We start from the raw sequence: 15,299 nt of genomic DNA on the forward strand, positions 1-15,299 counted from the left end.
ATTTCAGTATCAATATAGCCACCATCGTCCGCTAGAATCTCCGAGCGTGCGACGATGCTCCGCGTTAGCGTACCATTCACTGCGTGTGTTTTTGGCTTAGCAATCGGCTGTTTGTCCATCGCTCTATTAAGTCCTTATTGAAGAAACTCGTTGACAGTGTGCATGGCTGTAGTCACTGCATGCGACGAGGGATGTCTACGCTGACCCAGGAGACATTAAACGGTACTTGTAAATATTAGTGCTAGCACTATCGCTTTCTCCCTGCATCGTTGTCAATACTGCCCTGACCTTCCTGATCTGTAGACATTACGGCAACCCACTAATATTATCATTACTACCAGCCAGGCTAATGTCGGCGCTGGCTAAGGACTTCGGAACAGTCGGACACTCACTTCATTGCAGCGGTGGTGCTTCTCCGGTGAACGAGTGGTCGCTGAGAAATTCATTAGTTTCACAGATCGATCGATCGATCGCTCGCTCGCTCACTCATCCACCGTTTTGACCATCCTGCTGTGTTTTTACTTCTAATGAACAACGAGAAAATGCACCATCTTTTCATCGACTGCGTGGCGCTAGTGATGTACTATTTTCATTGTTAACGTTGTTCGCCCCCCCCTGCTATAGCGGCCGCTCTGTGTTTGCTTGTTTTTTTGCCTGTTGGGGCTCCGTAAAGGAGTCCTAAGGAAGCCTGTGCTGGGTTAGTGTGGGATCAAAGTCGTGTTAGCCAATTACTATTTTTGATGTGTTGAACCGTTATCGTAATTTCTAGAAATGTCTTGATATTCACTAGCGTTATTGTCTAAAGGGATGCCTCGGCTAATGTACAGCGTACGACGCTATAAACGCCAAGCAAACTCAGTCGCTGGTAGTCCATCTGGTTGCTGTAGCCCATGGTGTAGTTAACGCTAATAATGAAAACATGGCTGTGTACAGACTGGAGGCAGAATGTTCACAGCTAAAACGGTACCACATAACGGTGTTATTAGATGGATAGTTTGTATATCTTCGCCCTAACCATGTGAAAATCTTTTTCCGGTATTTCTCGGCGAACTATCGACTTGATTTGTTTCAGCAGCAGCCTCTGGCCAGCAGGTAGGCGGGCATAAACGTAGTCGACACGAGATGGCGTCTTCCGTTGCGGCCCTTCAAAGTGAGTTTCAATAACCACGAAAGGAATAAGAAAAGCATCTAGTATAAGTTTGTTTTTATGTAGACGGATACGGGGAAGGGGAAATATAACTTCGTTATCAATAAGCAGTGCTACTGCAGCCGGCAGCGTGTTCTGTTAACTGGAACAATACAGACCTATCAGATTAGGTGGCCAAAAATTTGACCTCGACATCTGCGGATATACATCGCAATATTCTTTGTTTGCTACTACATTTTCCTACGATGTATAGTGCAGTGCATGGAAAAGGTACGATTGTTTGCAAGGTGTACCTAAGCTACAGACTGCTGTATTGTAGTGTAATCTGAACATTGTTCGTTAGGCGGTACGTATCATAACAACTGTATTAGCTGCAACTCGATGTTGGTTTTAAGAGTACCCAATTAAGCCCACTAAACATTTATAAACAAAACCTTTTCACGTTCAGAGTTGAAACAGTTTGATATTTTTAGGAATCAGTTATTAAATATGTTATTAAACAATTTAGTTGTCACAGTGAGGTTTTTATCGGATATCTGATTAGTATTATCAGCTCTCAGTACTTGGTAGAAATTGAACTGTGGTGACATTAACGCTGCTGACGAGTAGTCCATGCTGTTGACTTTTGTCGTTATTAAGCGACCTGTCTGGGCTGTCTATTGTGCAGCCAACGTGCGATTGGGTCATATGATAGAGCACGTAGATTTTCTATTACTTATAGGAGAAAGACGCGGAGTTTTTGCTGGAACATTTATTACGCCGACACAATTGAACAGGATTACTAACAGATTCCATCTAATTCTGTCAGTGGTAACGATTCACCTGGTTACCGGCATATTATCGAAAAAAACATCAGTTTATCTGCTGAGAGATATTGTAATTCACTGCAGCTTTTATGAAATCAGCTGTAATGAATTAACTGTGTTCTCTCACTTAAATCAAGCACATTGTAATCTACGCATCTATTACAACATACGATTTTGAAGTTATTAATGGAGATGAATGATGATGGCAGCCAACTAGACGCTAAGTCGATGTGATTTTGCCGACTTTCCATACACAGAGAAAAAAGTTGAAACTTACTAAATACGGGTATACGAATTTACACATATAGTCAGCCGATTCGATTGGCCGACTTTATATGGAAAGTCGGCTTTCCTATATAGAGGAAAGCTATACAGTAATGTTATTACGTTGTAAGTGGTCGCGTTGGGCATTTCGCGTCACGTAGTGCGGCTTGAATTGTTACCGGAAGAGGTCTCCAACAGATTCTCTCATTGTATTCTAAGTGCTCGATTCGATCTGATGTTCAGTTTGATTTTAGGAGGTCCGACTTTTCAGCTGGTAACTGTGTAACTTTCATATTACAAAACAACTGTATTTGTTAGATAGATTGAAAAAAAGTCGCATTGCGGTGTTAAGTTCAGCGTATGAAATTGATCCCGACTTGTGGATAACAAATGTGATTTGAATTGCTAAGGCAATTTTCAGGATTATTTAATCTAAGATTTATCTAAGGCTTTGACTGACTGCTTGTATGAGCCTCTTGAAACATATCGTAGCATACTGCTTTAAGGTTCAATGCAATAAGTTTAAATTTCCGTAATATAGCCGTAGCGATTAGTTTGTTTACTCATGTCTAATCTATAAAGGAAATTTTGCCAATAGGAAGGAAGGTATTCAGGTGGAGCTGAATACGAATACGATACAGGCGAATTGGTGCTATCTAAGATCGACTCATTGTCAATCAGGTATCGGACACAATTGTACATTTTGCGAAGATGGATAAGTGATCTTAGCTATTAGCTCAGATAATTTTTTTCTTCGCTGTGACGACAATTCAGCCCTCGCGGAGTTGGCGCACCGGGAATACACGTCGGGTGATTATGAAAACGCGGAGCGTCACTGCATGCAGTTATGGAGACAGGATCCGGCCAACACTGGCGTTCTGCTGCTGCTCAGTAGCATTCATTTTCAATGCAGACGACTTGACAAGTGAGTCCAACTATGTGATCACCGCCTGTGTGCTTCGAGTGGTTATTTCTTAATCTGCATTAATGTTAATTGATTTAGTTATACCCGAAAACTCCTTACAAGCAACTTTACTCAGGCACAGTATTTAGTCTAAGGCTATTTTAATATGCGCATTATTATACTTTGACAGATCGAATTGACTTGTAGTACTCTTCTAGAATTCAACATAGAATTTCTCAATTATCTAAAACAAATTTTGTCCGTTTGATCAACCCGTAACATGCATTGTCCAGATTGACAGTTTGTGGGCTATCCACTCGTTAAAAATCTACTCAATATCGACTTAGTTTTGCTATGGGATTTCTTAAAAAGAGACGTTTCAGCCAGAAGAACTGGAACTTTTAGTGTAAGAAAGCTGTCGTCCTTAATGCAAAGCCTTGCAAAATAACCTTCACCAAAAAAGAAAGAAATCTTACTTTTTTGGTGAAATCAACTAGTCATGTACGATGCGGCTCTGACAGACACGTAAAACAGGACAAAACTCTCTAGGTATATGTTGACAGGATTAGCAGTTAACAGTAGCAGCGGTTATATATATATGTATGCAGGTGTTCAGTAGTGGTGCTGATGAGGCGTTGAGTTATATAATCTTTATCAAATCAACTGAACGGTTGTGACGGCGTGATGAACTGCGAAATTATTATACATTAAGCGGACTTAAGCGGAATATTGGCGCCTGCGTTATGATCTACGTTGATGCGAAATCAGCCTAGCAGCATAACAAAATTGAACAATAGATTTTTTGTCGCAAAAGGTTCAGTAATGGAAAAATAAAAAAACGGTCAAATTAAACGTCCTCCCACTTGCTTCTGTGCTCATCTACCGGCGTTGAACAATGTTCTAAGCTACTTTTAGGACACGTCACGGCCCCCAAGTTGTCGAGAAGTTGGGCGAATTGCCTATGTTGCTTACTGGTGGTAGATAACAGCCTGAAGTATTTTGGGTTTCTAGAAACCGGTCTCAGGTATAAAATAATGGGCACTATGATTTCGATTTGTGCCTTCGGTAAAGTGAAGTGAAAAGTCGAGAATATACATATAGAACTTACCGTAAGTTTACGCAACGCGGGTAAGGGTAGCTACTAGTTGGTAAATTCAGTTCACCAGGGTTCACCGATAAAGCGTTCATTATCATGAAAATACAATGGTAATTAACTTAGAACATGAGCTAGGTTAGGACGTAATCACGCTTCGTTTTGCGCTGAAAACAGTCTCAAGAATTTTTTTTTTTTTTTTTATAGTAAATTTATAATTTACTATAGTAAATAACAGCAACATACGCAGTTCAGTGTTTAGGGAACATCCTCTTTTATAGCGTTGACTGGGCCAGATGCAAACGGAACTGTCAGTTTCTCTCGTGGAGGCAAGAGCTTTTTTGAAGATATAGATAGTGATAGGGTTATTCCCTAACTTAACGGGGCTTTGGCTAGTCCAGTGACAGGAAATGTGTTCCGAATATCCGTATACGTGCCCATCGATCTGTCATGAAACAAAATTTACATATCAATATTTATTAATTTGTTGAAGTTTGCAATAGCATTACTACTTATGCAGCTCATAAATCTTTCGCGGCTCAAATATAGTTAGTTGATTTGATGATAATTGCATTCGTTGTCTTTGAACACTGACCTGTTTTGTTAATAACAGGTCGGCACAATTCAGCAGCCTTGCGATCAAACAGAACCCGCTCCTGGCAGAAGCCTACTCAAACCTAGGCAATGTACTAAAGGAACGTGGCCTTCTACAGGAAGCTTTAGACAACTATCGCCAGGCTGTACGGCTAAAACCAGATTTCATCGATGGGTATATTAATCTCGCAGCTGCTCTCGTGGCTGCAGGAGATATGGAGCAAGCAGTGCAGGCGTATGTCAGCGCTCTACAGTACAACCCGGTAACCGCAAATTGCTAATACTGATTTGTTTTCAATGCATTTTTAGTACTGTAGTCATAGCTTGAAAAAAATATAAACGGTTTACACGACAATGATTTGTTAACATTGATCTATATTTTAAGTAGTAATTAGAATATAGATCATTTGAGCCACCTTTGTCTTAGTAAACTATCGACCTCTATATAGAGTCGTTACAAAGTTGTTTATTTTTAGGACCTGTACTGCGTGCGTTCGGATCTGGGCAATCTCCTGAAGGCGTTAGGTAGACTTGACGAGGCCAAGGTGAGTGTACTGGAAGGAATGCTTGTTTGTCAGGCACTCCTCTCTAATCTCTTGAACGACTTCGTCTGAACACGTCTCTTATTATTCTCGATTCTTGCTCGACGGTGACGTTTAATGTCATCCCTCTGTTGCGATAATTGTAGCAAAGTCTGTGTTTTCTAAGTTCTGCTGGTTTTCAACCCTCCACATAACGATAGGGTCATCTGAGGACCTCAGTTGTTGTAAAGTTATTCCAGAGTGACCCCAGAACAAGAGTTGAAAGTGTCTCTTTGGGGGCTTGCGCGGCGTGCATGGCAAAATTGGCGGCAGTATGGCAGAACTGCTGACACATGCGGGTGCCACGTACATGTACACTTTTGCGAGTCAAGTCATATCAGGGTTACCACGGACCTTCTTCCTATTACCATCGTTTATCTTGACTCTTAGAGCGTTTTGCTGAACGGTTACTCACCGATAAGGGTGTGCCTGATTCGCTACGCTAACTCCGAATATGAGATTGGGTTATTATTTGTATTTCGGTGTTTTCCTACTCCGCATACCAGTGTACATTCGAATTTTCACGGAGCTTTAAAACGGTCTCTGTCGGTAAAGGTACAGGCAGTATCATCCAGTATAAACAAGGTGCGACTTTTTTCACGGTTATTGTGGCACCCACACGGCGTCAGCGACGTATTGCGAGTGAGAGTTGGCGCAGCGGCGCAGCTGACGAACGTACCCTCCAGTCACAAGACTGGCGGGGAGAATGGGTTAGAACAAAAATGTTTAGAAGTATCTGAGCCCGTGGATATGTTTAATTTCCACGTCAAGTATAGAAGTTAGGGTGGAAAACACGGGGGCGCAGCGACACCATGAGATCGGCGTGTGAGCGGCATAACCACACTATAGAACACAGTTAAGTAAAGAACACATAGAGCGCTTGCGACCAAAATTTCACAATGGGGCTTATGCGGCAGTGGTAAATAAAGATGGCAAACTTTGATTAATTCGCGCGGCAAATGAGCTTTCGGCGGCAGGGGCAGCGGCAGTGGCGGCGGCGGGTACCTGAAAAAGGGAATTTTTGTACGTGAAAATAAAACGAATGACGTTAGAAAATTCGTCGTTGTTCGACTTTGATTATACTTTTTTACAAAATTAATTAAATTAGATTTTATCATTTTGTATTAGATATTTTGAACTGATAATCGTACGTGATCAAAATTTAGACTTCTGTCGAGACGTACAAGAACGCCCTTACGCGATATGTGAAGTGCAAGCGAATACTCGACAGCAGAACCATGTGGTCATTCGATGTTCAGTTTGTCTTTTCTTAGAAAAGCTATTGCTGGTTTGTTACAGATAAATATTGAGATAGTGACTTTTTTTTTAATAATAGTGACTGTTTAAACGTTTCGATCTGAGTAAAGCAGAACGAAACTTAATAATAATGAGTTTTCTTTCGCCCTGCCAGTTTCGATAGTGATGAAAAGGTAGGTCATTTAAACAATGGCTACTGATCACATGGCGAAGCAGCGCAAAACAAGACCCAATAAATGTGTATATATATATATATATATATATATGTATGTGTATGTACTTATAGTATCGGCGGCGCAGCTATTATATATAATGTAATCAGTGCGATAAACCCTACTGAAGCCCCCCCAGAGACATGATATGAAACGCTATGGCGAGACGTGTTCGTTCGTTAGACTGTCGAGAGAGAAAGATTTTCAATCAATTCTTGATTTTTTTAAAATTATATTTTATATAGAAGAACCCTCCTTTTTGTTCTTATTCGAGTTCGACTATTATTATATAATCTTAGGTTTGTATTAAGATTCAATTTCCTTTCAATACGTAGCAAAAGGAATATTCGAACTCGCCTAACATCAGTCGTAATTTTCGGGGAGATGTGATATTTAGGTAGGCGAAGAAGCCAATTATGGTTCTCTAAGTCACAGTTCTAACGGCATGTTTTAATAGAGGTGCTAGCATTCTATTCGGTATTTTGTCCAGTATCTGCCTGCACTCGTTGTGACCGCGCCAAACAAACGCATTTTAATACGGGAACTTTTACTGGACGAACACAATACAGTGCTTATTGATCTACAGAATAACTATTTTTAGAAAAAAAAAGCTTTTCCCATAGTTTCAATCTCCTGTGCCTCACGTAATGGGCAGTAAACTGCTTTTCCAGCAACTAATTCAAGGGATATATTCCGTCCAAATGAAAAGGAAACATTTTGTTGATACCTTTTGGAGCCCGGCTTTTTTTAAGGGTAACGTTTGTACAGATGTACATGGATGTCGCAGTCGACGTACAAGAAGCGGACTTAAACAGATTAGTGACGCTTTTGATGACCTTGTAGTTGGTCCTGAGGTCCCACCCATACTGTTCTACACTCACTTGAAAATTCCAATGTAGTATACGTAGTACTCTGCTCCTTGTACACGACCGTGGCTCCTATGATTATATTCTTTAAATTGTTCTTATATGAGTACCTATTTGCGCTATGCTTATAGATGCTTTAGTTAGTTATGGATGCTCCCCAGGATATAAAATATAGTTGTAGGCTATTTTAAGCAGGCGGGCGGTCTAGGCTTAGATAACTAGTTAAGGTTTTCGGTGGGACCTGTGACAATCCGCAAACAATCAATAGGTGAATCGCACAGTTTAGGCAGCGGGTGTCACCGCTGCGTAAGACGGCGGCATCGCCCCGTATTCGCTTGCGTGCCAACAACAACAACAACGACAGAACACATGTCACGCTGTGAACCAGCAAGTTAATCTTTAGCAGAACCCGCCCTGACAGCTCGCAGCGTATCGGGCCACCTGAGTGGAAGAGCGACGCGGTTCGCCAATGTCGTGAATGAACTGCACACTTCACAATGTGCGTACTTCAGAGAGCAGGGAAGATCATCGATAGAATCGCGTCATACACAGAGCAGATAGCGTCGATGATGTCAACGACCGTGTCAGGTGGTCGCCAACTTCTCAGCATCGCGCCTTGGACGAAGCGAAGGATGGGTTTGCATGAGACCTTCTTACCCATCCATTCATGTCTACGTCGTGCGAGTCTCTCATTACTTAAAAGGCAAGCGTACAACCTAGGTAATTCTTCTCACAACAAATAAACGTCAAGAAAGAATCAGAAAAATTACACTTGTTTATTTTAATACACTCATACACGGCATTTCATTATTCGAGCTGCTGTTGCTACTACTATCACTAATAGTAATAATAATAATAATGATAATAACAATAGTAATAATGCGTTGTTAGTTGATACGCGCGAATCGGTACAATTATTTTGTATAGTCCATGTCGAACTGCTGGATTAAAAAAAAAAAATATATATATATATGTATATATATATATATATATATATATACGGCTTTCTAGAGTTCTTCGATGACGATGATTTGAGATCGATATGATACACAATGGTTGCGAATGCAGTGTGGAATACGCTAGCCCAATCGAAACACGATGGGTGCTATTCAACAAATAAAAAGTAGTAACACGCACAGACACGAACAGCGTATGTAGGATTCGGTGTGTTTTTCTAAACTTGTGCGTGATCGATTTTTGCCGCATGCCATCGACCTCACGCCTTTTAATCGGCTAGGATTGCCGCACGGGTCTAGAAGCGTGTTGTCAGAGCTAATGTGGAAACAGAGAACTGGCACTTTTCTCTGGGGGAGTGCAACATCCGGCAAACGGTAACTGAACGATTTATTTGAGGTGGAGGGTCGTTGTTGCATTGTACCGATTTCTAGGCTTGTTTTGCTATTTCGTCCTGGGTAATAAAAACGCCGCATTTTACATCGGTAATTGGCCTCGGTCATACTCATAGCCGTCGTTTATAAACCATTCATCGCGTATCTGTAAACAACGAAATGATGCTGTTGTTGTTGTTGTTGATGAAGATCATCAAGAAGATGGTGACAGTGATGACGATGATGATGAGACGATGATGACAATGACAATAAAGTTGCGAAATTTTACTTAATAAATAGTGGGTGTACGTAGCCATAGCAAATAGGTACCGGTAAAAATAAATATGTAGTTAAGTTGGCTTGCGCGCTACCTGATTCACCGAATTCACATGATGACGAACAGATCATCCTGCCGATAAGCATAGATCACTCAATCAAAACATGAGGTAAGGCGCCGCGACTTAGCTCTATGCTGCGATATCCCCTGCGCTGCGATGTACCTCCGAAGCACTCCCGCTCTCCCCCCAAACAAAGCGCCGCTTCGTGCATCTCTACCACTATCTGGTACCACCACTTTTCCTGATTTGACAGTGTTATGTCTCTTCATGCGCTTTAGTCGAAGTTTGCGTGCGCGGAGACGTTGATGCTCATAAGCATTGGCGTCCTAAACTTCTGCTAATTGCTACTTCTGATCTAGTCGCGCGAAGGGTATGCGCACTGTTCGAACACGGATTGTGGTGTAGTCAGAGGTGAGCCGATATCTGTGGACGTTCGCAGAGGAACGCGCGTTTCTCACTGCCTTACTCCGTTGCGCTCCTTGACCGCGCCGCCGAACTCCAACGGAATAACATTATTCGCCTCGAGCCGCGCGCGCACCGTTGCAGAGTGCCTTGGCTGGCAATCGAACCGCGCAGCGTTTCCGATGAGGGGGCATAAAAGAAATCTAACCAAACCATCTGTCTGCGTGTAGGCGTGCTATCTGAAGGCCATCGAGACGTGTCCGACGTTCGCCGTGGCTTGGAGCAACCTGGGATGTGTGTTCAACGCACAGGGGGAGGTGTGGCTCGCCATACACCACTTTGAGAAGGTACGTGTCATTGTTTAGTAAAAATGACCAATTCACCTGTTATTACGCGCAAATAAAAGACAGTGGAGATTTTTTCCTTTTACGACTTATTAACATACATTGATTGACCGTTAGGCGGTGGCGTTAGATCCTCACTTTTTGGACGCGTACATCAATCTGGGCAATGTACTGAAGGAAGCCAGGATCTTCGATCGGGCGGTGGCTGCCTATCTTCGAGCGCTGTCTTTGTCTCCAAACAATGCGATTGTCCATGGAAATCTCGCTTGTGTATACTATGAACAAGGGTTTGTGTACATTCCTGATTTATTTGTAGCTAAGTTCATATTATTACAACGTGTGTATAGAACGGCCAATTGAATCCAAATTCAATGGAGCAGTGAACGAACTTAACCAAACGTTAGCAGTATATAGGAAAATGATCGGTGCAAAAGGGTTTCGTCAATAGTGTGTAGTACATATAATTTCTGAACTATCTTAGTACGTCCCACATTATGACAAAATACCCATGAAAAGCACATTCAGCGTTTCAGAAGTTGGCTAAAAAGGCGTACAGAGCTTTTTTGTAAATGGAACAAAGTACTACCAATTGAATTTCGTACTGCCAAAGCAAAAACTGCAAGGACGAAATATTCCAAACTACGTATAAAAATGCAGTTTAGGCTCATTAATGAGTTCTAACTCAAAAAAATTATCTCTATTAATTGTTCATACAAAAAAAGAACGTGGATTATTTCGATTTCTGGAAAAACAGGCTCAACCCTTTTGCAGAGGCCTTTTTGTGATTGAAGTAATACTGCAGTCGCGCAATTCCTGTTTGCTATGGTGCTGTTACCTTTATGGTCCTGTGTATCTGAATTTTGCTCTACAGGTTGATTGACCTTGCCATCGATACGTACCGGCGAGCAATCGAACTACAACCAAATTTTCCGGATGCATACTGCAATTTGGCGAATGCACTCAAAGAGAAGGGACTTGTAGCTGAGTCAGAGAAATGCTACCACACAGCGCTCCGACTAATGCCGAACCATGCCGACTCGCTTAACAATCTGGCAAACATTAAACGCGAGCAAGGTCTCGTCGAGGAGGCTACTCGCCTCTATCTAAAGGCCCTCGAGGTATTGCCCGAATTTGCGGCGGCACATTCAAATCTTGCATCAGTGCTACAACAGCAGGGTCGACTGGCTGATGCTTTGCGTCATTACCGTGAAGCGATCCGTATTTCGCCAGCATTCGCGGATGCCTATTCGAATATGGGCAACACACTTAAGGAGCTCGGAGATGTACAGGGCGCTTTGCAGTGCTATCAGCGAGCCATTAGCATCAACCCGGCCTTTGCAGATGCCCATTCAAATCTTGCATCAATTCATAAGGACTCCGGAAATATACCCGAAGCTATACAGAGCTACAGAACCGCGCTTAAGCTGAAACCAGATTTCCCCGACGCATTCTGTAACCTTGCGCACTGTTTACAAATCATCTGCGACTGGTCGGATTACGGTACTCGTATGGAAAAGCTAGTAGCAATTGTGAGGGAGCAGATTGAAAAAGGCCGGCTGCCGTCGGTGCATCCACATCATTCAATGTTGTATCCGCTTAGCCATGATCAGAGGAAGGCAATTGCTGCCAGACACGCTAATCTGTGCATTGAAAAGGTACGCATAAAGTAGATTTATGTATGTGACAAGTTTGCTTTATCGGTTGTTTCTCGACTAGATAAGTGCCTTGTTGCATCATGATTTTTTACGTTATTCTTCGCGTGTCTAAAGCCATGTTTATTGTATGATAGACTTTTTTAAAACAACAGCCGAACTAGTTACTTTGTCAGACGCTGCTCTACGGTGAATTTAAGCCTGCTAAAAAGTAAAATCTGGGAGTCGTGGCATCGTTTTATCTTGATTTGAAGCGACCTGGTGGAAACATGCAATTTGTCTAAATATTTTGATCATTTTCATTTTGCAGATTCAGGTGCTGCACAAGCCACTATACAGCTATCCCGTCGAGCTGAGGAAGGGTGAACGGTTGCGCATCGGTTATGTGAGCTCGGATTTCGGAAACCATCCGACCTCGCATCTTATGCAGAGTGTGCCCGGGATGCACGATCGAAGCCAGGTAGAAATCTTCTGCTATGCGCTATCAATTGATGACGGTACTTCATTCCGAGGGAAGATCTCTAAGGAATCCGAGCACTTTACTGACCTGAGTACCGTGCAGTGTGTTGGGGCTGCGGCTGATATGATCCACAAAGACGGAATCCATATTCTCGTCAACATGAACGGCTACACGAAAGGTGCGCGAAACGAGATCTTCGCCCTTCGTCCTGCTCCCATACAGGTCATGTGGTTGGGTTATCCAGGTACATCCGGTGCCTCTTTCATGGATTATATCATTACCGACAAAATAACATCACCCATTGAATTGGCGAGCCAGTACACGGAAAAGTTGGCTTATATGGCTGATACGTTTTTTGTTGGCGATCATAAACAGATGTTCCCACACTTAATCGAACGAGTAATCATCAATAATCCGGATGTGAAGGATAACGTAAGCGTGGTCAACGCCACAGACCTGACTCCGATTATTGAGAAGGTTGACGTGAAAAAGATTAAGGAGGTCGCCCTCGTTTCGACGGCATTGGAGGCATCAGCTCCCCCCGTTGTGACAACGGTCGTAGAAGTAGTAAAGACCATTATTGACCTTCCTCCGACGACCTCCGCTAGCTTGAAACAGGTTCTCGCTGGTAAAGAGGAAGCCGCAGATGTTGATGGCGTCGTATTACAAAGTGGAGCGGCTGCAACATCCAACCCCAAAGAGGCCACCGGTGAAGAGGCTCCCAGCAACATTCTTGTCACTACTCGACAGCAATACGGTCTCCCGGAGAACGCCATTGTATACTGTAACTTCAATCAACTATACAAGATCGACCCCGATACACTTCGTATGTGGACGAATATTTTAAAGGCGGTTCCAAATTCCGTCCTCTGGCTACTGCGTTTCCCAGCCGTTGGCGAGCAGCAGGTACTGGCCCAGATTGAAGCCTCAGGCCTGGACAGATCACGGGTGGTGTTCTCGAATGTTGCCGCCAAAGAGGAGCACGTCCGTCGTGGCCAGCTGGCCGATGTATGCCTTGATACACCACTCTGCAACGGCCACACGACCGGCATGGACGTCCTTTGGGCGGGCACTCCCATGGTAACATTACCTCTCGAAACGCTCGCTAGTCGAGTTGCGTCTTCGCAGCTACATTGCCTTGGCTGCCCAGAATTGATAGCCAATGATCGGCAAGATTATGAACGCATTGCTATTCGCCTCGGTCGGGACAAGCAGTACCTCAAGCTGATTCGTGCCAAGGTATGGCAGCAGAAGAACGAGTCGCCACTATTCGATGTTAAGCACTACACGAAGAATTTGGAAGATCTCTTTTCGGCGATGTGGAGTCGACACGCGCAAGGCCTCAAGCCTGATCATATCACCGAATTAAGTTGAACGAGTCACGGGAGTGAAGGAGTAGATATATAGGCGGAGAATGGGCAATACCGAAGAAACCGAAACGATGATTTTTGCATCCCTCATCACCCTTATTATCACCAGCATTACCGACGCAGTGATAATGGATAACGATGATTCTGGGGCATTATCCTATTCTTATGATGTTGTGACAAACGTGCCGTATCGGTTTGACGAAGTGTGAAAAGCGGAATTACTGCTAATAGTCTCAGTCTATCTATCTATTAATGATGGGCTGTCAATAGTGAGTAGTTGAGGGGCTAAACAGAACAGACAACTCGCTAGGGGAAACCTTATGAAAACACACTTAATTCGTTCCATCCATTCATCCCTCTGTCTATCTACTAATACGGTGGTTGACCATAAATTTGGTTTTTATTCTGCCCTGTTAGACGCATACCTAGAATATATATATTCTATATATAATATATATATATATTATATATATATATATATAATATATATATCTTCCTATAGCAGCGAAGTCTGCTGTAATTTTGCGAAAAAACATAAGATAGACGTGTTTCAGGTTTTTTTTTGGCTCGAATTTGTGGATATACTCCGAATGATTGCCTGTAATGGCGTTGAATAACAGGTAGTTGAAAACTACACGGTATGGGTAGTGCAACAGCCACTCAGTAACGAATGCAGCTTAGGTAGACAAACAGAAAACAACGACGAAAAAAATCTTACGTTGCCGCAGTAAATGGAGCTAATAGACATAGTAGATGGACGTTTATTGATGTGGTAGATAACACCATTGATATATATATATACATATATATATAATATCATTCAAACATAAATTCTATGGTATCCTCGCGGCTCACTTTAGAAGGGACAATGCGTGAACTATTCAAAACAGGTCTACACGAAGCGAATTGAAAGAGGTCTTTCTAGATGCTGGATGCCCCGTCTATTATTTATTCATTCGTTAAGCGATAAGGTGAGGCACCGGCGGAAATGGTGATGATCGTGGTACCGGCGAATGAGACTGTCAACAATTAATAAAAAAAAAACGTAAACAAAAGTGAGAATGGAAGGAGCCACTTCAGCAAGCGGCCTCGCGTAGGTAAGCAGTGTTATTGACAGGTTAAAGTATAACGCTTAAGTGAATGGAAATGCCATTCAACTATATAAATATGGATCATCGAAGAAATTAAATGAACTGATCTTAATTATGTTGCTTCTCGTACAACTGTACGTCATTGCCTGTGTAACTAGTATTAACACCGACTATAGACATGAACATTGTAAAGAAAAGTATTCGCTCTAACGTGCTTTGACACTATGCTCAGTTGAAATTCTCAGGATAAGGAAACTGAAACAGGTGCAACACAATTAACCTAAATCTGCACCCTGTTGATTTCTTCCATTTGTAAGAGTCACGTTAAGAAATGGGCTATTTAAATCAAAACAAAACCAGAGAGTGGTTCTCTGGCAGTATCTGCGCCAGTTAATTGAAGCGACAAGCAATTTTTATCAGATACATGTAGCCTATCCGGAGTAACACGTGGGGGCAAAAAGCCGCTAATGAGAATATGCAACAACAATTGTCATGCGCCAATATATAAACATCAATTTTATTCAGGCAAGGTTTGTTGTTTATTAGTCTATTGGCAAGACTTCTCTTTATAAGAAGCGGGACAAATATAC

At 42.4% G+C, this 15,299-nt stretch overlaps 1 protein-coding gene across 3 annotated transcripts; it reads left to right on the top strand.

The window, feature by feature from the left end:
* The first annotated feature begins 24 nt into the window (after positions 1-24).
* sxc (O-linked N-acetylglucosamine (GlcNAc) transferase sxc) lies at positions 25-15,238 on the top strand. 3 transcript variants are annotated; one of them, XM_022797693.2, is made up of 9 exons: positions 25-222; positions 1,073-1,150; positions 2,992-3,142; positions 4,828-5,071; positions 5,285-5,353; positions 10,023-10,139; positions 10,254-10,423; positions 11,008-11,791; positions 12,099-15,238. In XM_022797693.2, exons 1-9 carry the CDS (start codon positions 180-182, stop codon positions 13,620-13,622), a joined length of 3,180 nt encoding a protein of 1,059 aa, XP_022653428.1. In that variant the 5' UTR covers positions 25-179; the 3' UTR covers positions 13,623-15,238. The 3 variants fall into 3 exon arrangements, with proteins under 3 accessions (XP_022653428.1, XP_022653429.1, XP_022653430.1); XM_022797694.2 differs by having other exon boundaries at positions 1,076-1,150; XM_022797695.2 differs by lacking the exon at positions 25-222 and adding an exon at positions 324-697 and having other exon boundaries at positions 1,076-1,150.
* Positions 15,239-15,299: the final 61 nt, after the last annotated feature.

Source organism: Varroa destructor, unplaced genomic scaffold, assembly GCF_002443255.2.
Source record: "Varroa destructor unplaced genomic scaffold, Vdes_3.0 BEIS01000003.1, whole genome shotgun sequence".
In the NCBI taxonomy this organism is placed as follows: domain Eukaryota; kingdom Metazoa; phylum Arthropoda; class Arachnida; order Mesostigmata; family Varroidae; genus Varroa; species Varroa destructor.

Bases quoted from the DNA above. Each gene is read 5' to 3' on its own strand.
- sxc (XM_022797693.2), top strand. From the start codon at position 180: ATGCGACGAGGGATGTCTACGCTGACCCAGGAGACATTAAACG. The intron at 10,140-10,253 runs GTACGTGTCATT...ATTGACCGTTAG, and splicing joins CCATACACCACTTTGAGAAG to GCGGTGGCGTTAGATCCTCA. The intron at 10,424-11,007 runs GTTTGTGTACAT...TTTGCTCTACAG, and splicing joins TGTGTATACTATGAACAAGG to GTTGATTGACCTTGCCATCG.